The sequence below is a fragment of the Impatiens glandulifera genome, chromosome 3 (genome assembly GCF_907164915.1).
Source record: "Impatiens glandulifera chromosome 3, dImpGla2.1, whole genome shotgun sequence".
NCBI lineage: Eukaryota > Viridiplantae > Streptophyta > Magnoliopsida > Ericales > Balsaminaceae > Impatiens > Impatiens glandulifera.
Window position 1 is genome coordinate 50,970,568 of NC_061864.1, and position 27,913 is coordinate 50,998,480.

General features: G+C 35.1%; 1 protein-coding gene and 1 non-coding gene across 3 annotated transcripts; one reads left to right on the plus strand and one right to left on the minus strand.

The window, feature by feature from the left end:
- On the plus strand, nt 1-27,738 carry LOC124929464 (NPC intracellular cholesterol transporter 1-like). Of its 2 annotated transcripts, none has more exons than XM_047469831.1 (40): nt 1-166; nt 303-427; nt 694-743; nt 2,309-2,408; nt 2,549-2,656; nt 3,386-3,502; nt 3,615-3,765; nt 4,574-4,821; nt 6,617-6,793; nt 7,428-7,483; nt 7,570-7,687; nt 8,404-8,487; nt 8,737-8,832; nt 8,925-9,026; nt 9,457-9,525; nt 10,095-10,190; nt 10,534-10,641; nt 10,883-10,996; nt 11,096-11,179; nt 11,258-11,386; nt 12,385-12,583; nt 12,673-12,816; nt 12,890-12,930; nt 13,369-13,452; nt 13,544-13,612; nt 13,693-13,769; nt 16,481-16,550; nt 17,636-17,785; nt 18,054-18,119; nt 18,197-18,341; nt 19,532-19,596; nt 19,717-19,782; nt 20,019-20,112; nt 20,267-20,303; nt 20,397-20,454; nt 20,887-20,997; nt 21,091-21,158; nt 27,087-27,153; nt 27,302-27,370; nt 27,463-27,738. In XM_047469831.1, the coding sequence occupies exons 1-40, from the start codon at nt 163-165 to the stop codon at nt 27,586-27,588; spliced, it is 3,942 nt and encodes a 1,313-aa protein (XP_047325787.1). In that variant the 5' UTR covers nt 1-162; the 3' UTR covers nt 27,589-27,738. The 2 variants fall into 2 exon arrangements, with proteins under 2 accessions (XP_047325787.1, XP_047325786.1); XM_047469830.1 differs by having other exon boundaries at nt 2-166; nt 12,884-12,930.
- Nucleotides 14,173-14,253, minus strand: TRNAL-CAA. The gene has a single exon. It is a non-coding gene; the product is annotated as a tRNA-Leu (tRNA).
- Nucleotides 27,739-27,913: the final 175 nt, after the last annotated feature.

Consider the following 27,913-nt stretch of genomic DNA (forward strand, 5'->3'; position numbering starts at 1 on the left):
CTTGGACTTACCATTCTCAATTCTTCTTCTTCTTCATCATCATAACAATCTTTTTGCGCCAAAATTTGATCTTGGAATTTGGGTAACTGGGTTGCTCTCCATTTTCAGAGCAGTATCTGTTTCCACACACAAACACACGCCTTTGTAGGCTGATGACTTTACATGGGTAAGTGCCTCTTTCTTATATCCATCATGATTCTCCTCTCCCTCTTTCAGCTTTCTTGCTCTACTCACGGCTTATTGCTCCATCGGTTTCCATCTTTTGACTTCAATCTGACTTCAGCTTCCTGTCTATTTGATAGTATTTCCCTCCAACCTGTTTCCCATTTCTGATCTTGAGGAAAAGAAACGCCGGCGCTCTCTCCGACCAGAAAAAAAAATGGGACAGCCTTCAGTTCTCATCTATGCTGTAATCATCTTGCTACAGGTAAATTTGTGCTCTTAGCTTCTAAAATGAAGGTTTTGATTTCATTTTTATGTTTTCTTTACTCATTGATTGCTTCTTCTTCCTCTTTCTTTTGTATTTTAGGGTTTATTTGTTTGTATTCTATTTTCTTTTCTCTAAGTACCCATGACTGGGTTTGTGAAAGAGTACATATGCATGATTCTGCTGTAATTGCTTATTTGGGTCTGTTAAATGACCTTTACTGCTTTTGTTACTTGATTCTGACTCGAATGCTCTCTCATGTTCAGGTGTCTATATTCTCATTGGTTGTTGCTGGTTCCGAATATTCTTCAATCGGGTAAGAAATCCCAGCATTTCATGTAACTAAAAGTAAGTAGATTAGTAATTTAGGGCGTTGGTTGTGAAGGAACTCCGTACATGCTACTTAATATTGAGAAAGTTTAGGAACTTTTGAATTGGAGGTATTCATAACTGTGGGAGATTAAAATAGTAAGTTGATAACTATGACTTAGCAGTTAAGTGTGTTTGAGCTAGAGTAGTACTAGGATGGACGACCCCTTTGGAAGTCCTCATGTTGCACTGTTTTTTCGATTTGTTTTACCCAGGTCTTAAGTTTGATCCCACTAAAAACACTTTGATTGTGGGGACCACGACGGTGGATTGTCGTGCTAGACTTATCCATGGAGTTTTGTAAGAGAAAAAGGAAAGGAGTTGGAGAGCTCAGTGATGTTACTAAACCTGCACCAAAATTCCATACTTCTGATGTGGGTTCAAAATTCCATATATATATTTTTTTTGAAATAAGGTTCATTTAAAGGTTGTTAAGAAAAGTGGGGGTCATAAGAGTAGGTTGTTGTGATAGTCACTCTCATTCACGAAAAATAAACCTTGTCCCAGTAAAAGAAGTTGGAGGACATGATGTAGGATCAAAGTCCCACATACATATATATATTTTTAATTAAGGGGTTTTTTAAAGTTGCTGATGAACAACAATGAAGAGATTGCATAAGAAAATTGCAAGACGAGTATTGCTTAAGAGATCAAATGTCTCGGGTTTGATTCCAACTAAGAACACCTTAATTTAAGTGGGGACTATAGCAGTGGGGGGTCTGGCAATTTCGGTCGCAATGAAAAAGAAAAAAATGAAAAGAGTAAAAGGAGAGTAATGGAGCAAAAATGTGAATGGGTGTAAAAAACAAGGATCCACCAACAAAACAATAGGCAATACAATCCCAAAATCTAAAAGGCAAGTCAGTATCTAGTCTAAAGCTAGTTCATAAGATCCATGCTGTTTTTTGCGGAATCAAAGTCCCATATCTTAACCCATTCAGTCATAAAAATTCACCATGTTCTACGACCCAGTTTACCAGCAATTCCTACGTTATCACCCACTCAACCCGTTTCTACTCCAAGATGAGTTGATTAGATGTGGACTCTTCCTTCATATGCTCTTGACATTGATATTAAGATTTATTGATTATTTAACTTGAGTGATGTTGCATAACCTGACATTACTGTTTGGCTTATTCCAATAATGCCCTTTGGAAATTATTTTCTTTTGTTTCCATTTATATGTCTAGAATCGTTGGTATTTATACACAAACGTTTGGAAACTAAATTTAGTTAGAGACAGTTCCAAAGATTTATTATGTTTATGAAAATATTACCACGTACGAAAATATAAACAATATGCGTTTCCAAATGGGGCATAAGACATAAACTTTAAAAAGTGAAAATGTAAATTGACATATTAAAGTGTTTATGATATTTTCTGTTGGGGATTTCTCTGTTCTTTTGTGATATTTATTAAATGTGGCTTAATGAAATGGGTTCATCCTTCAAAAAAACTGAATTTCTAGAATGTATAATGTGCTCAAGTATTATTGTGAATATGATCTTCAGGGAAAGGCATGGTAATGAATACTGTGCAATGTATGATATATGTGGAAAAAGAGATGATGGGAAAGTTCTGAATTGTCCTTATGGTTCTCCATCTATTAAGGTAAACATATGGCATCCAAACCATGGCTGCTAAAACCATTTGCATATGTTTTTATGGTACTAACATTGTTTTCATTCTGGTTGTCTTTTGATCTGTTTCATGTAAGGTGTTCCTGACATTTTTTTTAATATGCTTGATAGCCTGATGAACTCTTTTCAGCCAGAATCCAAAGTTTATGTCCAACAATAAGTGGTAATGTTTGCTGTACAGAGGCTCAATTTGACACATTACGCCAGCAAGTTCAACAAGTAAGATTGCTTCATCAGATAATTGTTTTTTTCTTGAAACAAAATTTCCACAGGGTGTGATGTCTCCACTTACTCTTTTTAGAGGCCATGATAATGATTGAAGTTGTAGCTTCTTAGACTTTTGGAAATGTCAAATGTTGAGCCTATTTGGAAACTGCTATTTTGTTACAATCTTCGTCACAATCAGATTGAGAAATCGCTGAAGTTAAAATTTAAAGTTATTTTTTTCGTTTGATCATGATCCAAATTGTAGTGTGATTTTGTCGCTTCATTTGGTATAAAGATGATTTTATGAATTGGATTATTATACAGATCATTGTGATTTTTTGCAAACATAACAATTACAGATTTTTTCGGATATAATCCTGCTGGAAAAAATGCATACCAAAACAGCCCGTTTTCATCTTGCCTGATTATACGATATTTTGTTCTCATGGCAACTTCAAAACACTTGTACACCTCTTGTTTTTGTTCTTTCAATGCCAAATGTTCAGGTCTTTTAATTTTCTTTGGTATGTAGTGTTTTCATGTATTTACCTGCATCAAGTTAACAAATAAGAATTGAAGTATCACGTCCATAAAAATCTTTACCATGTGAAGTGATTTGATAAATGTCTTATAAAACAGTAGACCCCGTCTTTATTTGTCTGTATGGCATTTTCAGTATTCTATATGATATATGAACCCAATATTTATAACTAATCTGATTCTTTTGGTATGTTGTTGCAGGCAATTCCTTTCCTTGTTGGTTGCCCATCATGCTTAAGAAACTTCTTGAATCTTTTCTGCGAACTTTCTTGCTCCCCCGATCAGAGTTTATATATCAATGTTACTTCTATTTCTGAGGTCTGATTTTACTGATAATTTGGTGCTGCAATAATCTGCTACTGGAGTGATACTCCTTTTATGGCAATGCATGTTACTTATTAATTTCCGTCGTTTATTTGTGTTCGTTCAGGTTAATGGAACTTCAACAGTTGATGGAATTGACTTCTTAATAAGTCATACTTTTGGAGAAGCGTTGTACAATTCCTGCAAAGATGTGAAGTTTGGGACCATGAACACTCGTTCATTAGATTTTGTCGGTGGAGGTGCCAAGAGCGTTAAAGGTGATTTCTTGTTTCTATTTGCTTTCATCTGTTAAGCAGGAAAACTGTATGTTCTTTAATTGTCCCAAGGACTCTATATGTATAGTAAGTCAAATATGGATCTAAGTGCAATCCCCTATTATAATTTGAGATCACCTCCTCAAATTGAAGAGCAAAACTTATCATGTACAAGGTTGTTAGTTATACCTAGTCAAATACAATACACAAGATAAAAGGTTTCTCTCCTCTTTATTCTATAGCTACACTTATATTTATAACAGTTGATTTTGTTGCTCTCTTTATATAGTTCACTTCTGTTTGCTGGGGAAATGATATACAACATGATGTGAAATGTCTATTGTAATCTTTAAAGGGATCAAGGGTTCCTAACATAGCACCTTGCATAAACACGTGAGGTATAGCTATGGAATAAAGAGAGCAACAACATCAACTGTTATAGTGTTATAACTAAAAGTGTAAAATGATCTCACTCAAAGTTGGACCTTTTTAATAAATCTATAAGTGTAACTGCTATAACTGCAAACAAGAAAAAAGAGAGTATTCTTCAGATATCTTGATGTTGGGGTGAATCAGATCTGATTCCCTCCAGTGTATACTACATCAAAGTTCATACATTTTTCATCTCAAGTTTCAGTTGGACTAGCATTTGACCTATTTTGGGAAATATCAGAGGTCTCTTTGCTCTAGCATTTGTTTTCATCTCTGCACTTTACTTCAGGATTGGCTTGAAATGCAATTACTTCCATCACAAAATAAGGTATATTATTACATCTAACTAGTACCTTTGTATGCTTTCTTCTTGTATCAGACTGGTTCACTTTCCTTGGTCAAAAAGCGGACTTGGGTTTGCCAGGCTCTCCCTATACTATCAACTTTAGGCAAGGCATTCCTGAATTCTCTGGAATGGAACTTATGAATGTGTCTGCTTATTCTTGTGGTGATACTTCGCTTGGCTGCTCTTGTGGAGACTGCCCTTCCTCTCCTGTATGCTCAGACTTGGAACCTCCTTCACCCACCCATGATGATCCCTGCAGCATCAAAATTGGATCTTTTAAGGTTGAACCAAAATTTAACATTTCTCTACTATTTTTTGTCTCCTTTTTATTGGTCACTTGTTGAGTTCACATTATGGGGCCAATTAGACTGCTATAGGTTCAATCAGTTCTGACAAAAGATTACAAGTATTTTGGACTCTTCTAATGCTAGATGATCTTGTATACTATCCTGGTTTCTTTAGTAGAACATGTTTCACATATCTCAGTTCTAAAAAAATAGTTTGCCACATAGAATTTGAGAATGAGTTGATATGGCATCAATTATGCTCACGTCTATCTTTGTATTTAGCTGATTTGTAGGTTTTGGGCCCCAAATATCTTCATGTATATATATGTTTCTATATGGAAAAAGTCCCTGGTCGCAAAACAAAAACTTATATTGTGAAATAAGTCTTACTAGATCTCTACTGATGTGAATATCTTTGCTGGTGTTGTCCTTTGAGCTGAAAATCTTTAGTTTTTCTTCAGGATCTTGGCAGGCTTATATGCTTGAACTAATATTTTTAATCTGAATGAGGAGAATATCACCTTAAAGATGAAATCTTGAGACCTGCAATACATCGCTTTCTTAAGATAACGTGTTTTTTATTTTGCGTGCTAATGGAAATTATTAAGCTGAGTTAGTAACTTAATATATGGTGCGTATAGAAAATTCTTTGTGATTCTCATTTATTTAGGAGGGGTTGGATTTAGTTTCAGTTATTATATCTGTCATCTTATTTCCCAATTCCTCTGCATACATCATTACTTTTAACAATTATTTTTAAGCTGATGCTATATTGTGGGTTTTCACTTTTCTTGAGAACTTTATAATTTATGGAAGAATGAAGATTCTCATCATCATTGACATTTCCTGTTTACATTATAAACTCATGTCACTGAAGAAGTTCTTCATTTCTATGCATCATTTGAAAAATAAATAGTCTATGGCTTCATTTATAGGGGGGACCAGTTGCATCTTACACCATAATCTTGTTATTTGTTTTACATAAAGCTTTCGCATGCATCAATATCAATTCACAACGTTTAATCATATACTGTGAGTGCTCACTAATTCCATGTGAAGCCAATATAGGTGCCATTGAGAATAACTCAAGCATTTATTTTCTTATGTGCCCTTCATATGCCCTTCATATTTTAATTTTTACGCTATTAGTATAAATATAAGAAATAAAACATTAAAAGTACTTATTGCAAGAATATATGTGTATCATAACTAAGGGTGTAGTTTAATCTGTATGTATTTAATTGATTCTTAATTTTTCTTCATTTAAAAAAAACATAGAATTCCTTGATTCTCAGTATTGAAGTTGTCAGTCTCATTTGATTGATTAACCTCTCATTCACTTGAATGGAGAGCGTTTATGCTGCAAATCACTTTTTTTGTCTCTTCTCTCCTATAACATATATCTGTTTAATCTTTTACAGAAAAGATTCTATGTTTGAGCTTGAGTGGCATAGTTTATCATAATAATATGGACACATGAACATCATGTTCAGGTAGTAAATGAGTAGGAACTGGAAGAGTGAAAAGTTTGTCTTTAGGCATATGGTATGTGAAGGTATAACTTCAGCCTATGTAGGTGTGTAAAATTTCTCAAGGAGAATATATGTGAAAAAGCAGCACATATGCACATTTATCCATTTTTTGAAAATAGCCTCTATATGCTTCAATCTTCACATAGCCCTCTTATCTTCCATTATTGTCTTATGATGATCAGCCTGTTCAATTTTCTACCAAGATGTGTCTTGGAATCATAATGGGCTTGGACTTTTACTTTTATGCCTGCCTGTAGGTTAAATGTATGGACTTCTCAATGGCTTTGCTGTATGCTGTCTTGATCTCTGCACTTTTTGGGTGGCTTTTGTTTCATCGTACAAGAGAAACAAATACATCCGCTTCGAAACCTTTGTTGGAATTCACAGATGCTGATGAAATAGATACTGCCTATAGACAGAAAGATGGGCCGCAGGTGCCTTCCAAATCTTTTATTTACATTTAACATTGTTATGAGCTGTTGATATGGCCTATGTACATTGCCTCAGTTAATATAAAAGGTAGTTAGTTTATGTTCTTACAAATTGTTTCTTTCTTATTTCTATATCTGAATCAAAACTAGAATTTAAATGCACAGAGACAAGTATAATTTTGATCCCAAAAGCAAATAATTGCTACTTGGAGCAAGTTGATGATCTCTCCTGAACCCTTCATTTGGATTTGTATAACTCCTCATGGTGAACTTCCTTCATGAAAAGAAGAAAGCTGGCTTGGTGGATTGTTAAGATATAATGCGGAAACTTTGTACTTGATGATGTTGAGAGTTAGGGCTCAAACTTATATAATCCTGGTTAATGTGAAATTCTCAATGTGGAAATGTTTTGTGTGAAAAACTTATATATCCAAACTAATATAAACCTTGTTAATGAGAACTCCTTAAACATGAACTATTTTGTTTACTGAAAATTCTTGAGTTCACTTATGTTGTTTTATTTATTATTAGATCTGTGAAAGAATATATACTCATTCGTTTCTGATAAATGTTTGAAAAATTCAACATTCTGTTCATTTGTGCATTTTCCCTTCATTGCTAATTTTGGCAATCACAGGTAGTAAACGAGGTTCAACTTTCTACTCTTCAAGAGTACATGACAACTTGCTTCAGGTCATCTACCTCTCCTAATATGTATCTTCTTGAATCTTGGTATCTTTTGATCAGCAAAGATGAGTGATTTCTTTTTCTATTCCCAGGAAATACGGAATATGGGTTGCTAGGAATCCCACTTTTGTGCTGTATTCCTCACTGGCCATTGTTCTTTTACTTTGTTTGGGTCTAGTTCGTTTCCAGGTGGAGACAAGGCCTGAGAAGGTATTGTACTTCCAGATAGTTTATTGCAGTTTTATTTATTTATTGTTACTTTTTGGGAAGGCACAATGTGCCGGTGTAAAATAAAATATAGGAATTTGGTCGAGAGAGTGATAAAATGTGAGAATAGAGGAACAGACTAAGTCTGATATCTTTATTGTGTATTTTGAACTATTACATTGGCTAGGTATTTATGATTTTACCCAAAAAGACATGGGGAAAGTACCCCAAGATACTATTCCGCCTTTCAAATGTAAACACAATTGCTAAACGTCCCAAAAAACACTAAAAGGGTCTAAATCAGGACCAATCAAAAGTCAAACCAATCTAAAAGATAGAACACCTAAAGTTGAGATTTATTTCAACACCAGGAAAACGGGATCAACATGGGACTTATTTATAGGAAGCCTTTTCCTGTATTTACTTCTTCTTCAACTTATTAGTTTCCATTTCTAGCAAATAAGGTCTCTGGTGTGTTGATTTCCAATATGCGTACCTGTTCTTTTCAGGGATTCTGGAAAACCTTCTTTCAAAATAGTAACTTAAGAACCGTGCTATATAACCTAATTTGCTTATTTTGGAATGTTTTTCATCTCATAGTTCCAAAATACACCTGTCAATGAGCTTGTTAAAGCTTGACAGCTTATTCTTAGCTTCTCATTAGGGTTCCTTATGCCCAGTTCTATCTACTTTTTAGCTTTCTAGCTTTATTGTTGCAGTTATGGGTTGGTCGGGGTAGTAGGGCAGCAGAAGAGAAGCACATTTTTGACCGACATCTGGCTCCTTTCTACAGAGTGCAACAGGTATTGTTTCTTTCTCTGACATCAATTGCTCTTCCCAGAAATATGTTATCATTTTGGATAGCTGTTACTTTCTCAGAAATTTGAATCATTGAGGAAAAAGAATGATTTGATGTAAATTAGATGATAACACTAATATCCACTGATTTTGTTTTTCCCCTTTCTATATGCACACCTTCATTATTCATCACGCCGCATTTCTACTTTTCCTCCTCTTGCAGTGATTTAGATAGTTTTTTTTCTTATATCCAGCTCATTTTTGCAACAATACCAGATTCAAAGGATGGGAAGTTTCCTAGCATTGTCACAGAGGATAATTTCCAATTACTATTCGATATACAGGAGAAGGTTTCACTTAGCAGTTGCTGTTTCTACTTAGAATTTATGTATATTTGCTTGGAGGAGAAGGTGGTTCCCATTTACTATTTTTATGCTGGCAGGTAGATGGAATCCGTGCTAATCATTCTGGTACACTTGTTTCATTGACTGATATATGCTTGAAGCCTCTTGGGGATGACTGTGCTTCCCAAAGTGTTCTGCAGGTGCCTTGAATCGTTTGATTATTTTCAGCTTTGTGATGCTTTAAATTGTTATTTTGATAGCCTTTAGAAATAATTTCATTGTTAGATTTTGGTTGGTCCTTAATCGTGCATTAGAATCACTTTTCTTATTGAATTATATAAAGATCTTACTTCGACTTTGGGATATGCATGAGTATTTGTGATTATTAGTGCATTGGTTTATTTGTAACTCCTATGCCGTATTAGAAACTTGCATTAGTTATCATGAAATTAGTCCAACATAACTCATGCATAAGAGCTTAGGTGACAAAAGGTATCTAATCTTCAAATATCGACTGAATTTCTCTTTTCTTTGGATTATTACATATTGAAATTAAACAAAGGTCTCTTATTATATACATCTTGCAACTTTGATCTCAATTTCTCTATTTTTTTATTGGCTATTCTGCAGTATTTCAAAATGGATCCTTACAATTTTGATGATTATGGAGGAATTGAACATGCCGAGTACTGTTTTCAGGTTTGCACTACTTGTAAATTTTCTACGACGCCTTGTGTTCTGATTGCGATGATATTTGGAGTTTAACTTCAATTATGGTCAAACTAGTATTTGTTATGCTTTCTCGAGCCATTTCCAGTCAGGAAGCTTATGAAAGGCAACTATCTGGATCTGAGTAGAATGTTGTAACTCATGAACCTGGATAGGAGGTGATAGGGAAAATGCTTGATCAGTTGCATCTTTCTTCTTCTTTTTTAAGTTCCCGTTTATCAATTTCCAGTCGTTTCTTCCTTCACTAAGCTAACTATTATGATAGAGTTCAAACGAGTTTAAACAATCCAAGAAAAAGGGTGAGAAGCTAAGAGAAATCGAGACCAGAAACATAGGGACTTTTCATAATTTCACTGCATAATCAAAACGATAACTTAAGTTGCCTATATAATAGGATAATCTTAACTAATATATAATTATAATGGTAATCATAATTATTCTAATTAAAATAATTTCATTGGCAGTGTTGAGACTGCTACATTTGTTATATTTGTCCCATGTCTGGACATTTGTACCTTACTTTCTTTCTCAACATGCAGCATTATACCTCTACGGAGACATGCCTGAGTGCTTTTAAGGCCCCTCTTGATCCTAGCATCGTACTTGGAGGATTTTCAGGGAATAATTACTCAGAGGTGATACTTGATTCAATATGTTTATACATCCATCCCATTTTATAAGATAGATGCAATATTTCTATTTCTATTTTATGGAACACATGATTCTTTGATATATTTTTTTTGCATACAACTACCCTTCATACTTACCTAAGAAAAGCGACAATGTTTAGCTCATCTGCTTTCAACTAACTTCTCATAAATACCATGGCTTATCATCTTTGTTGCCGAATACAGAAAATGGGGGCTGAGAGAGTACCAGAATAACCATCCTTATTGTTCACTGGGGACTTGCATCCATATCTTTCTCTGATCAAGATATTCTGTGTAGATGACTCATTTGGTGATTGTTTCTGTACAGGCTTCTTCATTTATCATCACATATCCTGTAATCAATGCTGTGGATGACGTTGGCACTGAAAATGAGAAAGCGATAGCTTGGGAGAGAGCTTTCATACAACTAGCAAAGGTTAGATTGTAAGAATGATAGAATATTCTCGATGAATTCAGCAGTATATAAAGTGATCTCGAGAATATGTAACATCATTTCATGGTCACATATGTACTTCTCTCTCGATTGTCTTTGTATTGATCCTTTCCTGAAACCCATTAAACGAAAAGGAAAAAACAAGAAAGATAACAGAAGTCTCTGAATCTATGTGTGTGTGGTCATGTAAAGCTAAAATTTTGTTTGCGAAATTTTATTGCAGGATGAACTGCTACCTATGGTGCAATCGCGGAATCTGACCCTCTCATTTTCATCAGAAAGTTCAATTGAGGACGAATTGAAGAGAGAAAGTACTGCAGATGTGACGACGATACTGGTAAAATCATTAGCTTACTGGTTCACCTATTATGTATTTTGTCATTTAATTTGTTGGCAAGCCCAGTAAATAAGGTTTGGTCCCCACTTTTCATGTCAGATAAGCTATCTTGTGATGTTTGCTTATATATCAATCACCCTGGGAGATGCACCACGGTTGTCTACATTCTATATTTCATCTAAGGCAAGACTTGTCATTGATTGCTTCTTCAGTTGTCTATTACAATTTTCACCTTTTAATGCTAAGTGTTTTGAACTGTAGGTGTCACTTGGACTTTCAGGAGTCGTGATTGTTGTGTTCTCTGTCCTTGGATCTGTTGGAATTTTTAGTGCCTTGGGAATAAAGTCAACACTTATCATTATGGAAGTTGTTCCGTTCCTTGTTTTGGCTGTAAGTTAATTATTTTGACGCTTGCTCAGCTTACAGTAAGGTTTCAGATAATTCTCCAGCATAAGATTAACTGCTAGATTTGCTTTGTACTGATTGTTGAGTAGAAAGGAGTTGCCTTTGCTTGAATAACTGGTTGGTTTACATGATTAAATTACATAAATTTAGTGACTTTCTTCAATTCCTGGTAACAAGAAGTCAACTTCTTAAAATGTGTTACGGTTTTAATGCAAGTTTTTCTTCTACATATGATTACCTTTTCCTATATCTCTTCACATGCATGCATTAGATTATAAGTTTTCCAATTTTCTTTTACCTTGTACATTTATCTTCTCCTGTTGTCATCCTCTGGTTCTATTTGATGGAAGGTTTAATTTGATCTCTCTTTCTCTAGTAGCCCATGCTGTACCTCTTCCTTGTTTTCTAGAGATATAAGACAAATTGGAACCTATTTCAAAACTTATATGATCAATTAGATTAAAATTAATAAACAATCTATTTTTATAATCTGTATAACCTTTATTTATAATTTACAAGCAATAAAAAAATGAAATATGGAATAATATTATGTAATGGAAAAGTAGGTCATCAAGCTCAGTATTCCCATATGCAACATTAATTTTATTCTATTTAAGTATTAATAGTTATTCTTGATATATGTAACATTAATCTGTATTTATTTAAGTATTATAACTTATTCTTGATATATTAATTTAGAAAAATAAAACTTGCTTAATGTACATCAGCTGTTTCCATTTGTGAGCTATAATTTAACTTCCAATTTGTTTCTCAAGGACCTGTCATTGTCAGATGAACAATTTGGACTTTGTTGATATTTTTGTTACTTCAACTATCAAACTGATGCACCTTTAAGTTAGTAGTGTATATATATATATGTGTGTGTGTATGCATATACAGTTGCAGACACATATATAAATGTAGATGTAGATGAAATTTGGATATAAATGATGAATATCAAAATATGTTTCCTCATTTTGTAGGTCGGAGTGGACAACATGTGTATATTGGTACATGCTGTGAAAAGACAATCTGGAGATCTTCCTTTGGAAGTGCAAGTTAGCAGTGCACTTGCTGAAGTTGGCCCTTCAATAGCACTTGCTAGCTTATCTGAGGTTCTGGCTTTTGCGGTCGGAAGCTTCATTTCCATGCCAGCATGCCGTGTATTTTCCATGTTTGCTGGTGAGAATCTATCTTTTCTTGTCCTTATTGAATACTTTTTTACTTACTTTAGAATGACTACTTTCTGACCCTTCTTTTATTAATTATAGCTCTGGCAGTTCTATTGGATTTCCTTCTGCAAGTTACTGCTTTTGTTGCCTTGATAGTTCTTGACTTCTCAAGAGCTGCAGATAACAGAGTTGACTGTTTTCCATGTATAAAAATCCGTTCATCTTCTCTGGAAAACATCGAAGGTAATTCTAAGCTGGAATGTTTTTTGTTATTGGCATGGAAGATAAATTCTAAAAGAATATGTATTAGGTGTAGGCCATCAGAAGGCTCCTGGATTACTGGCAAGATATATGGAGGTAATTACGGGCTAGATCTTTGCTTCCTTTTGTTTAGCAGTAGGTTTAGTTATAATTGCTGGATTGTGTATTCTAAGATATGTGGAGGCATGCATCAGTATTTCCACCTAAATGAGGCAACTTCTGGAAAATGAACTGGATTTATTTTCCTACCACCAATCTTTCTTGATATTTGTCTTTAAAATTCATTGTGGTTTTGGCTGAATTGTGGAAAATATTTCTTGTTGGGTATTATTAGTAGTTTGATTCTTCCATGGCTTCTACTTCTCAAAACCATTCTTATATCATTTGTTCTTTTCTTCTTTTTTGGTTTCAACTCCCTTAGTTTCCTTTTACAGCTTCCTTCAGATAAACATTTCTTTCTCTGCATATATTATCCTTAGGCAACCCAATATTTTCCATTTCTCATGACAATTTTGTAAGATTTTCATCTTATAGGAAGTCCATGCCCGTATCCTTGGCATCTGGGGAGTAAAAATTGCTGTTGTTGCAATCTTTGCTGCTTTTTCCTTGGCAAGCATTGTAAGTTATATTATCCTGTTCCTATTTTCAAGTTGATGCTTGTCATTCATTAAGTGTTAAGTTTTTACGGTTTCATCTTTTAACTTGTCAGGCATTATGTACCCGGATTGAACCTGGTTTGGAGCAAAGTATTGTGCTTCCACGTGACTCTTATCTTCAGGTTGAACTATGAGAAAATGTTCCCATTGCATAAATTAGGTACTCCTTTATTATGGACAACTTAGAGTTTATTTGTTGCAGGGGTATTTCAGTGATCTCGGCGAGTATCTTAGAGTAGGTCCACCTCTCTATTTTGTGGTTAAGGACTATAATTACAGGTAAAAAATGATGTTACTCCTTAAAAAGTGCATCGTTGGTTGAAATAGATTAATTTATGTAGGTAAACATGATTCCTGTGTAAAAGAGAGGTCTAATGAACTTAAGTTGATACCTTTCTGTCTGTAGTTACACTGGTCCATTTGGAGGTGATAAATCATTGTGTCCTAGACGACATTGTCTATTTTAATTTTTGAATGTAGGAAGCTATTATGATCTCCTCTTCAACTTAAGGCATTCTAAGTGGAAATCTAATCCGTGACCTTTGGTCTCTTAGGAACTACTCTTGCCACTTAAGCTACTTTAGTGGGTTAGAAGACACTGTCTAATTGAAAAGCTAACACATAATTCTTATGAAGGATGCGTTTTTTTAATCTTAACCTAAAAGTTATGTATATATATATATGCCTTGAAGAGGACTCGAACCTCCACGCTCTTTAGCACGAGATTTTGAGTCTCGCGTGTCTACCATTTCACCACCAAGGCATAATATTGAGAATACTCATTGAATTAGAAAAAGTTCAAGCTGTTCAAACAGGGATAGGCCAATTAAAACGGTATTCCCGTAGCAATTGGAGTTATGGATTTTGAGTTTATGGGGAGTAGTATGGGATCCATGGTCGGGGAGAAAATTACCCGTTTGATTGAGTATGCTACCAAAAAAGTTCTACCTCTTATCTCGAAAGATATGAAAGATCTCCCTCCAAGCCGTACATACGACTTTCATCAAATACGGCTTTCCACAAAATTCTATATGTCTCTATGAGATCGTACTAAAATTGACTTTATTTATGTATGAATTTTTCTAATATCTCTATTGATAAAATGTGCTAAAAGCCAATATAATATTACTATTATATATATATATATATCTGAAATATGAAAAGATTAGTTTTTAGATAATTTTTTTCACATATATAAAAATATTAGATTTTTCCGGATCATGAAAAATCTAGTGAGGTAGAAAAATAAAGAAAAAAAGAGAAATTTTATTGCTTGTGTTTTTGTTGTGATTCTTACATAAGACGTCTAGTGCTTAAATAGTAAGATTACATTAACAGAAAAGGAAATAATTAAATAGTAAAATCATGTAATTGATAATCAACGGTCAATTAGCAAATCAATTAGTCTAATTAATTGATTTACAAATCAATTAATCTGATTGCTTGATTTGCTGCTGACTTTCTCAACATTCCATTGTTGGAATTATTTTTTCTTCCAGAATAATTCTACACTCCCCCTCAAGTTGGGTAGTAGATGTTGAGACTGCCCAACTTGCCACATACTTCCTCGAGTCGGCTTGGTGAGTATGTCAGCCACCTGATTGCGGGATTTAACGTAGAGAAGTGTAATAGAGCCTTGGCAGAGATTGAAGAGGGTGTTGCCGATGAATTGTTGATGACATTCTTTCAATTTGACTGATTCAAAAATCATGATTCACTTAGTTAGAAGAGTGACTCTTGGCTCTTGGCTCTTGGCTCTTGGCTCAGCTCTTGTAGTGAAAAATGATAATTTTGATAAAATGTTGAAAGAAATCTGTCGAGACATGAAGACGACGTTTGCCAAAAAAAGAGAAAAAATAAATCTGTCGAGACACGAAGACGATGTTCGATACAGATTCGACTGAACTATGGAAAAAAAAATGCACTGAGATTTGTGATAATAATTTTAGAGAAATATGAGATTATAGAATCATTTGAGTTCTCCTCCAATGGCTATTTCCACCATTGGAGGAGGCAGCGGAAAATTGTGAACAGGTTCCTTCAAGAAGGAAAAACCTGCTCTGATACCATGTAGAAAAATAAAGAAAAAAAGAGAAATTTTATTGCTTGTGTTTTTGTTGTGATTCTTACCTAAGACGTCTAGTGCTTAAATAGTAAGATTACATTAACAGAAAAGGAAATAATTAAATACTAAATAGTAAAATCATGTAATTGATAATCAACGGTCAATTAGCAAATCAATTAATCTGATTGCTTGATTTGCTGCTGACTTTCTCAACATTCCATTATTGGAATTATTTTTTCTTCCAGAATAATTCTACAGTTCATAACAAAACAGCCTGATATCTGCACTTTGGTCTCAGCATTCTTATGCAGTGTGGGCACTTTTGTTATCTACTTTTGTAGGAATATGCTAATTCTTTCTGCATAAGCCTATAAGCATGCTCATGTAGATTTTAAGCATGGTTAACAAAAAACTGGGAAAATTCATGTTGCAAAATTGTTAATTGGTTTCTTTTTGAGCTCTAAGTTGTGCCTAACAGATACGTCTGTTAGGTTTTTCTAGTATTGGGTCATCTGAAGATAGAATTGTTGGTCTTTCTAAAGTTCTTTTTGCATCATTGGCTGCTTATTTTTCCTTTAGTTTTTTCAGAAATTAATTAATGGCTTCATCACTGTGACCCCTTCCCTTGTCCACCATTTGGGTTTGTCTTTTATTTTTGAAAAATCTCAGCCTTTGGTTTATGAGTAGTCTTTATATTGTATTTTACTTTCATATTATTGTCATATTGTCAAAAATGCGCAAATGCAGTTTAAACTGGTTGAACGTTTCTATGATTTTTTTGGATATACCAATTTATTCAATTAGAGCTTTCAATTGTCAGATAATTGCAGTGGTAATTTATTTTTCATTGGTACTCAACCTAGAGCTCCAGCTTTCACTTTCATTGCTATATATTGATTTTTCTTTTTAATAATTGTGTATTCAGCTCAGAATCATCGCACACAAACAAGATATGTTCTATCAGCCAATGCGACTCAAATTCACTTTTAAATGAGGTAATGCAAGTGGATGACATTTATGTGCCTTTTGTTTGCTCTAATTCATAGTAATTTAAATGTGTATTGAATCTTAAAAAGTTATTGTTTCAAGTTTTTTTCCCTTTCAAACTAGACAAAGATCCAAGTTGAGTAGACAAGTGATTTTAGAAGTTCCTGCAAGGTTTGCATCTTGTTAAAGAGTATGCCCCAAGATTATGATACAAAATGAATGTTAGGGTTCCAAATGGCCAGTTACACGAGGACTCGTGGCCGGAAAATTAATAGTATTAGGATCTTTCTCTCTGGAATAATTTGTTAGGAGCCAAAATGCCGACACATTCTGCCAAATCTCTTATGTTTTGGGACAAACATCATATTCTCTCATAAGCAAGAAATGCTTAGTTGTTTTTTTACATTTTCGAATGCTCTTTAACTCTAGGGGGAACCATGTAGTTTCCTCTCAATCCCAGCCCTAGAATCCCTAAAATAAGAGATGACCACGCCTTATCACTAATTATAACTATTGGTATCCAATGAATATTTCATGCTTCCAATATTCTAACGTACTTGCTATGTTTTTTACAGTAATAAAAAAAAAACTTCAGGGTTTGAATAATCTAAGGGCTTTTCCGGTTTGGGTTATTTAAATAACTCAACCTAATCAAACATCATTTAACTCCCCCTCTCATTCATCACATCACTCAATTCATTAACTTAAATACTAAAATACTCTCTATTTTATATTATTATTTTATTATTATATATTAATACCTTTAAGTCTTTTTACCCAAAAAATCTCTACCTTCTCAAAATAATCACCAATCATTACTTTTTAAATAAGCCGGGTTATAACCAAAACACGAATACGAACAAGCCCTAAGAAGGGGAAAAGAGATGCCAAGGGAATTGTTTTCTAATATACTTGCTATATTACCATCTTTTGATGACTGGTCAAGATGATATCAAAATGGTGTTCAATTGTCCTACTTTTGAGGTTTCTCGAATCAGAAACGACTAGAAATCATGATTTTTTTGTTTGAATTTGTGGTCTGTAAAAAGTCACTATTGAGTTTTTGTGAGAAATTCATTTTGCATGTTTACAGATATCAAGGGCATCTCTGAATCCTGAATCAACCTACATTGCTAAGCCAGCTGCATCATGGCTTGATGACTTTCTTGTGTGGATTTCACCTGAAGCTTTTAGCTGCTGCAGGAAGTTTGTAGATGGAAGTTATTGTCCCCCTGATGATCAGGTTAGGATAAACTAGGAATATATGACGGTGTCAATATGCATTTCTTATTCTATAGTTATTCCCCAGTCAACTCTTTTTTTGGATGTGAGGTTCTAAATTTTAGATTTTTTAAATTTAGATTTTAATTAATGTTTGTAGCAAAAGTGAAAAAGCCTTGACATTAACCTGCAAGGATTATCTAAATTCTTGAATTAGTTACTGCCATAATGTCATTCATCTTATCTATCTTTTCGGTAGTCTGTTGCTTATAATTCTATTTTTTTTGTAGCCTCCTTGCTGTTCACCTGATGAAGGTCCTTGTAATCCAGACAGTGTCTGCAAAGATTGTACAACAGTAATGTCTTCACTTTTTCATTTTATGATATCATTTTATGATACATCTCTTGATATTAAGATATACAATCTTTCCAGTGTTTCCGTCACTCAGATTTGAGCAATGATCGTCCTTCTACTACACAATTCCGGGAGAAGCTCCCTTGGTTCCTCAATGCTTTGCCTTCTTCTGATTGTGCAAAAGGTGGACATGGGGCTTTTACTACTAGTGTGGATCTGAATGGTAAACGTTGTTGCTTTTGTCCAAAAAGAGCTATTGGTTGTTATCCGGAAATTTGTTTTATTATAAGATGTTTTTTTCTTTTAAATGAGAATCATAGTAAACGATAAAGTCACATAAACTATTGTGGAAAATTGACCAAAGCAATACATGTCATGAATTCAAGAAAACATAATGAAGCATACAAACCATTTGGAAACACTTTTTGGAGCTGGGTTTGGACAAGAAAACGTTAACATTTATGAATACATGTCTAATTAAAGTATGTTCCAGAACATCATGTCATCTAAATTAACATCCGGATGAAATACTTGACAAAAAAGTGTTTCCAAAGAAATTTATCAACATTTTCTCTTTCAAACCAAATCCAGTTCCAGAAAGTGTTTCAAATGGGTCATGGTCATTGTAGCTTCATGAAAAACAATAACTTCGTAGTGAAATGGAAAGGATTGGTGCCAGATCACATCTCTATAAATCAAATCCTCGGCAATATGTAACATTGCTGAAATAGCTTCTGCTTAATGTAATGCTAAAGCCCATCTGTGAAATTAACAACTTTGTTTCATCTCTCCCATAGTATCTAGGGCATCCCATCTGGAAAAGCTGTAGAGGTATCCATTGAACCTCTTTTCATCTTCATTTTCCCTCCCCTGCATTGTAGGTATGTGATAATTGATCACAATTCAGTCACTTTTGAAATTTGACAAAGTAAAAAGGGAAAGTAATTTTGTTTGTATTTGGTATGAAAAGTGTGGCTGAACTTTTTTAGTGTAAAATGTGTGAAAAGTTATAAAAAAAAAATGATTATGCTACAGAAATATTTTTAGATCAAAACATTTTGCCAAATGTTTTTTATTTTATTTTTTTGTCACTTTTGCCAAATTTAGATACCAAAAAAGCTGATTGTCTTTCCTTCTAGTTTTTTCTTCTCTGTTCCATTCTTTCATGGCATCTTCGATGCACTTAACAGTTGCTCCCACATTCTTCAGTTCCGTTTTATCGTAAGCAGAAACATAAATTCGAAATGAAACAAAGTTACCTTCAAAATGAGTTTGTCCTCCCAATCTTCTGCCTGCCTCTGAGCTCTACATTTCTCATCTTCTTTATTATAAGACGTTTTAAAGTGACGGATGAGTGATTTTTATGCTGCTACCAATGCATGATTGTATTTTTAACTCTCATTTTGTTGTCAGGTTATGAATGGGGCGTTATACAAGCATCAGAGTTTCGTACATATCACACACCATTGAGGAAACAGGTATTCATATATACTTTTTGAATAGTCCTTGGAAGAACATTTTTCTTTTTTGTTGATAAATTACTTGGCAACTTACGACGAATAATATTTAAACCCTAATGTTGGTTGCTTTTTGTACAGGGTGATTACGTTAATTCGCTACGTGCTGCTCGAGAGTTCAGTTCGAGGGTTTCTAAAAGTTTGAAGGTTCAACTTCGATGTTATATTAACCTTGTTAATACATTTTTAACTAGTATTCAAGTATATTTTTAGTTTCTTGGTGAAATTATGCAAGTGTTTCTTTCTTGTTAATTTACCTTGTTCCTCTGATCTGTCATATAGAAGTATTTTATGGTGACATGGTATCTCTCATCGTTATTGTTGCATTGTGCTCGTGACTGATGTATAAACTTGTACTAATGGGTGCCTAATTGTATTTTCAGATGGAGATCTTTCCGTATTCAGTGTTCTATATATTCTTTGAGCAATATCTCGATATATGGGGAACAGCTCTCGTCAACATTGCTATAGCACTTGGTTCGTACTAAACTGTCTACCACTTCGTATTCATGCCTCTTTTGGAATATAAGTTGACATTTTTCTAAAAGAAAAAAGATGATGCTATACTTTATAGATTACCTTTAACCATGTGATTTGGTGATAACAAACATTTACTTGCACGATTTAACAGGTGCTATCTTTATCGCTTCTCTCATTATTACATCCAGGTATGATTTTGGTTTTCGTTGATACTTCTCTTCCAACCTTCCGGAAAACGTCTATGTATGGAAAAAATGCTAATTATTGAGAAATTATCGCAGTTTATGGAGTTCGGGAATCATTCTTCTTGTTTTGACTATGATTGTGGTGGACCTTATGGTATTCCCCTAATCTGAAACACTTAATCTGTTTTATGTGATTATGAAGAATATATGTGTACTGCAACCACTACAACCAGCCTTTCATAATTCCTTTTCTTTATTACCACTTCTTTCATTTATTGCAATTTTTATGAACCTGTCCACCTTTTGTGTTAATAGGCTAAACATAAGATATTGCTATTGCTTATATCCCACAGTTGTGTTTCTTATTGTAACTCTCTTTTTGGTATTAAATAAAATAATTTTTTTTGTAGGAAAAAGAAAAGAGAGAATATATGTGCTAAAATGTGGAATAGACGCACAATCTTGGATAGATTGATATTCAAATCGATTAGACCACATTTTAGGGCATATATTCTCAAGATTATTAGTTATTTTGTTGAACTTCTTCTAGCCAACAAAGAAAAGTAGTTTAACAAAATTTCTGCAGGGTGTGATGGCCATCTTGGGTATACAACTCAATGCTGTCTCGGTTGTGAACCTCATAATGTCGATTGGAATTGCGGTTGAGTTTTGTGTGCATCTATCACACGCCTTTTCGGTGCGTATAACTTGCTTTTATCTTCTTTCATTTTTTTTGGGATTTATGTCTTCAAATATTGTTAGATTCACCATAATAAATAATGATGTACAGGTAAGCTATGGAGATAGGGAAAAACGAGTAAAGGAGGCTTTAAGGACCATGGGATCTTCTGTCTTCAGGTTAATTCTTTTGTCTTACTGTTTCTTGCGGGGCAACTCAATCAAAACCATTTTCTATAATCTGACACTAGTTTAATTTTTAAATTAGTTTAATTTCATTAAAAGGTGTTAAGAAGGCAACAAAAACAGTACATGAAAAGCAACTGAAAGAAACAAAAAGTCCATAACAAGAACTCAAATCGAAAATCAAATGACTGACTAAGGTCCTTCATATCCCAACCGAGAAGTTGCAGACACCTTGTAGATGCAAGTGATAGGAAACTAAGGAAATTTCCTGTTGAAATTGAGTTGATGGGTCAGGCCCAACTAACTAAAGTGTCAAAGGCTTAAGTTTGTTAAGTTTGTTAAGTTAGTTAGGACAAGTTGTTTATATATATATATGAGTAATTCACACAAGAGTGTAAGAGATTTCAGAGGTGTGAGTGATATATATAAAGAACGAGGTGTAACTGAAACGTTTAATTGTGATAGTGGAATCGAGTTCGTAACAGAGCTCGACGGAGACGTAGACCATCTTTTTTGGGTCGAACTCCGATATCAAATCTTGTGTTGTTTTATTGGTTTCTTGCTGTTATATTTCTTAAGTTCTTTGATTGATTAGGAGGGAAATTCCCTACAGTGGTATCAGAGCTCGGTTTGGGCAAGATTAGAATCAATCTTGAAGAATCTTGAGGAATCTTGGAAAGGTCTTTAATGCTGGCTAGTGATACGGATAAGGAAGATTCCGGCTCAGGCGCAGAAAGAGACAAAGTGGACAAGGTTCAATATTATACAAGAAAGAGATCAACACAAAAAACAGTACCTTGGGAATTCCAGTGGCAGTCCATCTCAAGCATGAAGACTGACATTGACAAATTCGATGGCAATGGAGATTTTCGCATTTGGCAGCGGAAAATCAGGGCTCTCTTGGCACAACAGCATCTTCTGCGAACTCTAGAAGAACCAGTCTCGTGGCCAATGGAGATGAATAAAGATCAAAAGATCGAGATGACAGAGACAGCGATTGGTACAATCATTTTTCATCTCTCAGATTCTGTAATCCGGTTGATAGACAATGAGAAGACTCCGGCATCGATGTGGAGGCGCCTAGACGAGCTGTTCCAATCCAAATCTTTGATCAACAAGATTTACTTGAAGGAAAGGTTGTTCAGTTACAAGATGATGCAAGAAAAGACTCTTACTCAAAATCTTGATGAGTTCTTGAAACTCAATATCGAGTTGGCAAACTCAGGCGAGAACGAAGCAATGAGCAATGAAAACCAGGCAATAATAATCCTCAACTCTCTTCCCGAATCCTACAAAGAAGTCCGTAATGCAATCAAATATGGACGAACAAGTATCACTCTTGAAGAGGTGATTTCGGCATTGAAGTCGAGAGAGCTGGAATTAAGAACAGAAAAGAAAGCGAGTTCGAATGGTGAGAATTATATGGCCAAAGGGAAAAACTTCTTCAAAGGGCAACCTCGCACCAATAACAAATCGAAAGACAAGAAAAGCAAAACATCACAATCAGAATCTACGGAAACAAGAAAATGCTATCATTGTGGAAAGGTTGGTCATCTTCGAAACCACTGCTATAGCTGGCTAAAAGATAACAAAAAAAAGCAAGTGGAGACTAGAGAATCAGCGAATTATGGTGATGGCTATGATAGTGGAGAGGTCTTAATGGCGTCAATGGAAGATACTAGGAGGGACTGGGTTCTTGATTCCGGTTGTACTTTCCACATGACGTACAGAAAAGATTGGATCTCTAATTTCCAGAAACTGAGTGGTTGCAAGGTGCTGATGGGAAATAGTAATGCATGTCAAGTAGAAGGTATTGGAGATGTCAGCATAAAAATGTTCGATGGTGTTGTAAGGGTTCTGAAACAAGTCAGGTTCGTGCCTCAGCTGTCACGAAACCTCGTCTCTCTCGGGATTCTTGATGACTTGGGATACACAAATCAGATAGTGTCGGGGAAGATGAAGATAATGAAGGAAAACAGGTTAATGATGCAAGGTATCAAGCAAGAAGGTTTGTATCAGCTGATTGGTGAAACTGTGTCGAGACAGTCTGCACTTATAGTTTCAGATGAAGACAGGAAGGCCACGATATGGCATCGGAGACTCGGTCACATCAGTGAGAAGGGTTTGCAGATTCTCAGCGACAAGAATATATTAGGCTCAGATAGAGTCAAGGGTCTAAACTTTTGCGAGCATTGCGTGTTAGGCAAGCAGCATCGGCAGAAATTTAAGACCGGGGTTCATAAGTCCAAGGGCGTGTTGGAGTATGTCCATTCAGACTTATGGGGTCCTGAGAAAACATCGACGCATGGAGGTAACTCGTATTTCTTGTCAATCGTAGATGATTATTCTCGTAAAGTATGGGTTTATCTTCTGAAACACAAAAGTGATGCTTTTGAGAAGTTCAAAACATGGCAGACTTTGGTTGAGAATCTGACAGGTAGAAAATTAAAGATCCTAAGAACAGATAATGGGTTAGAGTTTTGCAACGAAGTGTTTGATAGTCATTGTCGTGAGCTAGGGGTTCAAAGACATAGAACAGTTCGATCCACACCCCAGCAAAACGGAGTTGCTGAACGAATGAATCGGACTTTGTTAGATAAGTCTCGATCCATGCTTTTTGGGGCAGGTTTGTCCAAGTCCTTCTGGGGAGAAGCTGTAATGACAGCAGCATATTTGGTGAATCGATGTCCGTCGACAGTAATTGAGTTCAAAACTCCTGAAGAAATGTGGACAGGTAAACCTCCAGATTTGTCTCATCTTAGGCCATTTGGATGTACAGCATTCGCTCATCAAAAAGAAGGCAAGTTAGAGCCAAGAAGTGTGAAATGTGTGTTTCTTGGGTATCCTCAAGGAGTGAAAGGTTATAGGCTGTGGTTAAAACAGTCTGGTGGTTTTAAAACCATAAACAGCAGGGACGTAGTATTCAATGAAGAGGAGTTTGTGTGTCTCTCTCAGAATCAATCTAATCAAGGTGACTTGGGTAAAAGCGAGCATTGGACTGGTCAAGTAGAGAGTAATGCAGGGGATCATGGTCAGGTGGAGCCATTGATTTCAGATCAAAACACTGAAATGGTTGCTGATAATCAGAAGGAATTTACTGGTACAGATGTTGAACCTGTTGTGGCACAAGACGAGGAAATTACAGCTCAGTCGGAAGCTAGTTATCAACTCGCAAGGGACAGGGAAAGGAGGCAACCAAAACCCATCCAGAGGTATGGGTTCTCAGCTTATACCGATATGTTGGCATATGCGTTTATGACAGCAGTTGAGTTAGACAAAACTGAACCGGAAGATTTCAAAGAGGCTTTGAGTTCTAGTGATAGATCCAAGTGGATGGAAGCTATGAAGGAAGAAATGAATTCACTTTATAAGAATTCAACTTGGGAGATTGTTCCAAGGCCTGTCAAACAATCTGTAATCAAGTGCAGGTGGATCTATAAGATCAAGGAAGGTACTTCGATTCAGGAGGGGGTCAAGTACAAAGCAAGATTAGTTGCTAAAGGGTTCTCTCAAAAGGAAGGAGTGGACTATAATGAGATCTTCTCACCAGTTGTTAAGTACAAAACAATTCGGATAATGCTCTCGCTGGTAACTCAGTTCGATCTTGAGTTAGAACAGATGGATGTTAAGACTGCGTTTCTTCATGGAAATTTAGAGGAAACCATCTACATGGAGCAGCCAGAAGGGTTCAAAGTTCAGCAAGAGAAGAACATGGTGTGTTTGCTTAGGAAGTCGTTGTATGGACTCAAACAATCACCAAGGCAGTGGTATTTACGGTTTGATGCGTTTATTACTCAACAAGGCTTTATGAGGAGTAGCTATGATACTTGTTTATACTTTAGAGGGAAGAATATACTTGAAGCTGATTATCTTCTGCTATATGTAGATGATATGCTACTAATCAGCAAAGAAGCTTCAAGTGTGAAGAAGTTGAAAATTGTTCTAAGTTCCGAGTTCGATATGAAGGACTTAGGCAAAGCTGCTAAGATTCTTGGGATAAGGATTAAGAGAGACAGGAAGAATGGTGTAATGACTCTCAGCCAGCAAGGGTATCTCGAGAAGGTGATTGACAAGTTCGAAATTCGAGGAGCCAAGCCAGCAAAGTTGCCGATCACGAATCAGTATCTGATGTCGTCTGTGAACTCGGCAAAAACCAGGTCAGATCAGACTTACATGGAAAAAATTCCGTATTCAAGTGCAGTTGGGTCTGTGATGTACTCAATGGTCTGTACCAGGCCAGACTTGGCACATGCGATTAGTGTCTTGAGCAGGTTTATGGCAAGTCCAGGCCGTGAACATTGGCTCGCAATAAAGTGGTTACTAAGATACATAGCCTCGACTACTAATGTGGGGATATGTTACAAGAAAAGAAGTGGAGCAGATGTTAGTGTAATTGGTTACGTGGACTCAGACTATGCAGGAGATAAAGACTCAAGAAACTCAACTTCGGCTTTCTATTTTTTGGTGAACGGTAACTGTATCAGTTGGAAGAGCCAGTTGCAATCAGTAGTGGCCTTATCAACAACAGAAGCCGAATATATCGCAGCAACTGAAGCTGTAAAGGAAGCAATGTGGATTCAGGGTCTGTTGCAAGAACTGAAGGTGTTCGAAGGACCTGCGACGGTGTTCACAGATAGCCAAAGTGCACTACACTTGTGCAAGAATCCCGTGTTCCATGACAGAACAAAACACGTGGATATCAAGCACCATTTCATTCGAGAGAAGATAGCAAAAGGGGTGGTTTCAATCAACAAGGTTGGAACAGAAGATAACCCGGCTGATGTTGGAACCAAGGTACTACCTCTAAGTAAATTCAGACATTGTTTGGATTTGCTTAGAGTTCAAGATATTTAGTGCAATGAAGGCTTCGAGCAATGAAGTGATGAACATATTCGATTTCACTAGAACAAGAGAAGGACCCTTCAACTCAAGGTGGAGATTGTTGAAATTGAGTTGATGGGTCAGGCCCAACTAACTAAAGTGTCAAAGGCTTAAGTTTGTTAAGTTTGTTAAGTTAGTTAGGACAAGTTGTTTATATATATATATGAGTAATTCACACAAGAGTGTAAGAGATTTCAGAGGTGTGAGTGATATATATAAAGAACGAGGTGTAACTGAAACGTTTAATTGTGATAGTGGAATCGAGTTCGTAACAGAGCTCGACGGAGACGTAGACCATCTTTTTTGGGTCGAACTCCGATATCAAATCTTGTGTTGTTTTATTGGTTTCTTGCTGTTATATTTCTTAAGTTCTTTGATTGATTAGGAGGGAAATTCCCTACATTTCCCTTTGTGGAAACACTCAAAACTAAGATTATTTTATTTTATTCTCTAATTTATTATAAATGACTTGAGATATTCTACCGATTTTGATTTAACTCTTAATTAAAGAATTAGAATATATTAGTTGAGATATTTTAGGGATTCTGATTTATAATGAAAATAGTCTTAACACATAAATAAGTATTACCTGTTATATGACAATAATATATTAAGTAACTAATTTTCTCCCCATCTAAAAATTCCACACCCTTAAAAAATGATTGTGGTCTTTCCCTTTAGTTTCATAAGATCCACCAAATTATAATAGGAATGGTGAATCAAAATGAAGACGAATTTATACTGTTTACGAGACTTTTATTGATTAATAAGAAGGATCTTCAGCCAGTAACATAAGATTTTGTCCAATCGAGAAAACCGAACTAACCAATCCTCTATGTCAATGGTTTGGACGTGCATTTTGATGACTAAACCGAACCACTTACCCACCCCCTAATATGTAGATCTTGTATTTTTGCCTCTTCTTGTAACATGCTACATTATTATGGCATAATAGAATTAATCATGTCTATTATGCTTATTCTTCCCATATTGGTGAGGCATTCATATCTTTCTCAAATTTGATTTTCCCTGAATGTGCAGTGGCATTACAATTACCAAGCTTGTTGGAGTAATTGTCCTTTACTTTGCAAGATCTGAAATATTTGTGGTAATCTAATTTCTTTTCCCTCTATTTTTAACTATTTACTAATACAAGGCCCCATTTGGTAAAAACTTTTTAATTTGTGTTTATGATGAATACAAATATTGGGATCTTTGAAGAGTTACTTTTAGCATATAACTTGTCTTTTTTACAGGTTTATTACTTCCAAATGTACCTGGCTTTGGTTCTTATCGGATTCCTTCATGGTTTGGTTTTTCTGCCGGTAAACATCTATCTATCATGCATTTTCTTAAGTTATTCCCAACTTTTCAAACATTTAGCAAATCTGGACCCGATGATTGATTATATATATAGGTCATACTAAGCTTGTTTGGTCCACCGTCAAGATGTGTTCCGATCAGGAAAGAGCAAGAAGTTCAAGTCTTTTCGTCACAGGAGGATGAAGAAGTTAGAACCGTTTCTAACCATGACCACAACTAGAGAGTATAGTACAATCCAGTAAAACCTATTGAATATACCAAAATACCCGAAAAGATGCACATATATTAGTGTCTTTATGAATTATGAATATATATATATATATATATATGTTTTAACATAACTTTTTTTGTTGCCTAAAACATAAGACTGTGAAACATGTGTTCCACTATTTTTCTAATTTCTTGTGATTTTACTTATAAAAAACAATGTGAACAAAATTTAATAGTTATATATTTGGGTATTTTAAAGGATGGCTCTAGTGTGAAAAAATAATTCGTTCTTATTTTTTATTTAATTTGTAGTATTTTATTTTCTATTTAAAAAT

Coding starts and splice junctions, on each gene's coding strand:
- LOC124929464 (XM_047469830.1), top strand. Junction 11,180..11,257: donor CATTCTATATTTCATCTAAG/GCAAGACTTGTC, acceptor TTTGAACTGTAG/GTGTCACTTGGACTTTCAGG. Junction 12,817..12,883: donor TTCTCTGGAAAACATCGAAG/GTAATTCTAAGC, acceptor AATATGTATTAG/GTGTAGGCCATCAGAAGGCT.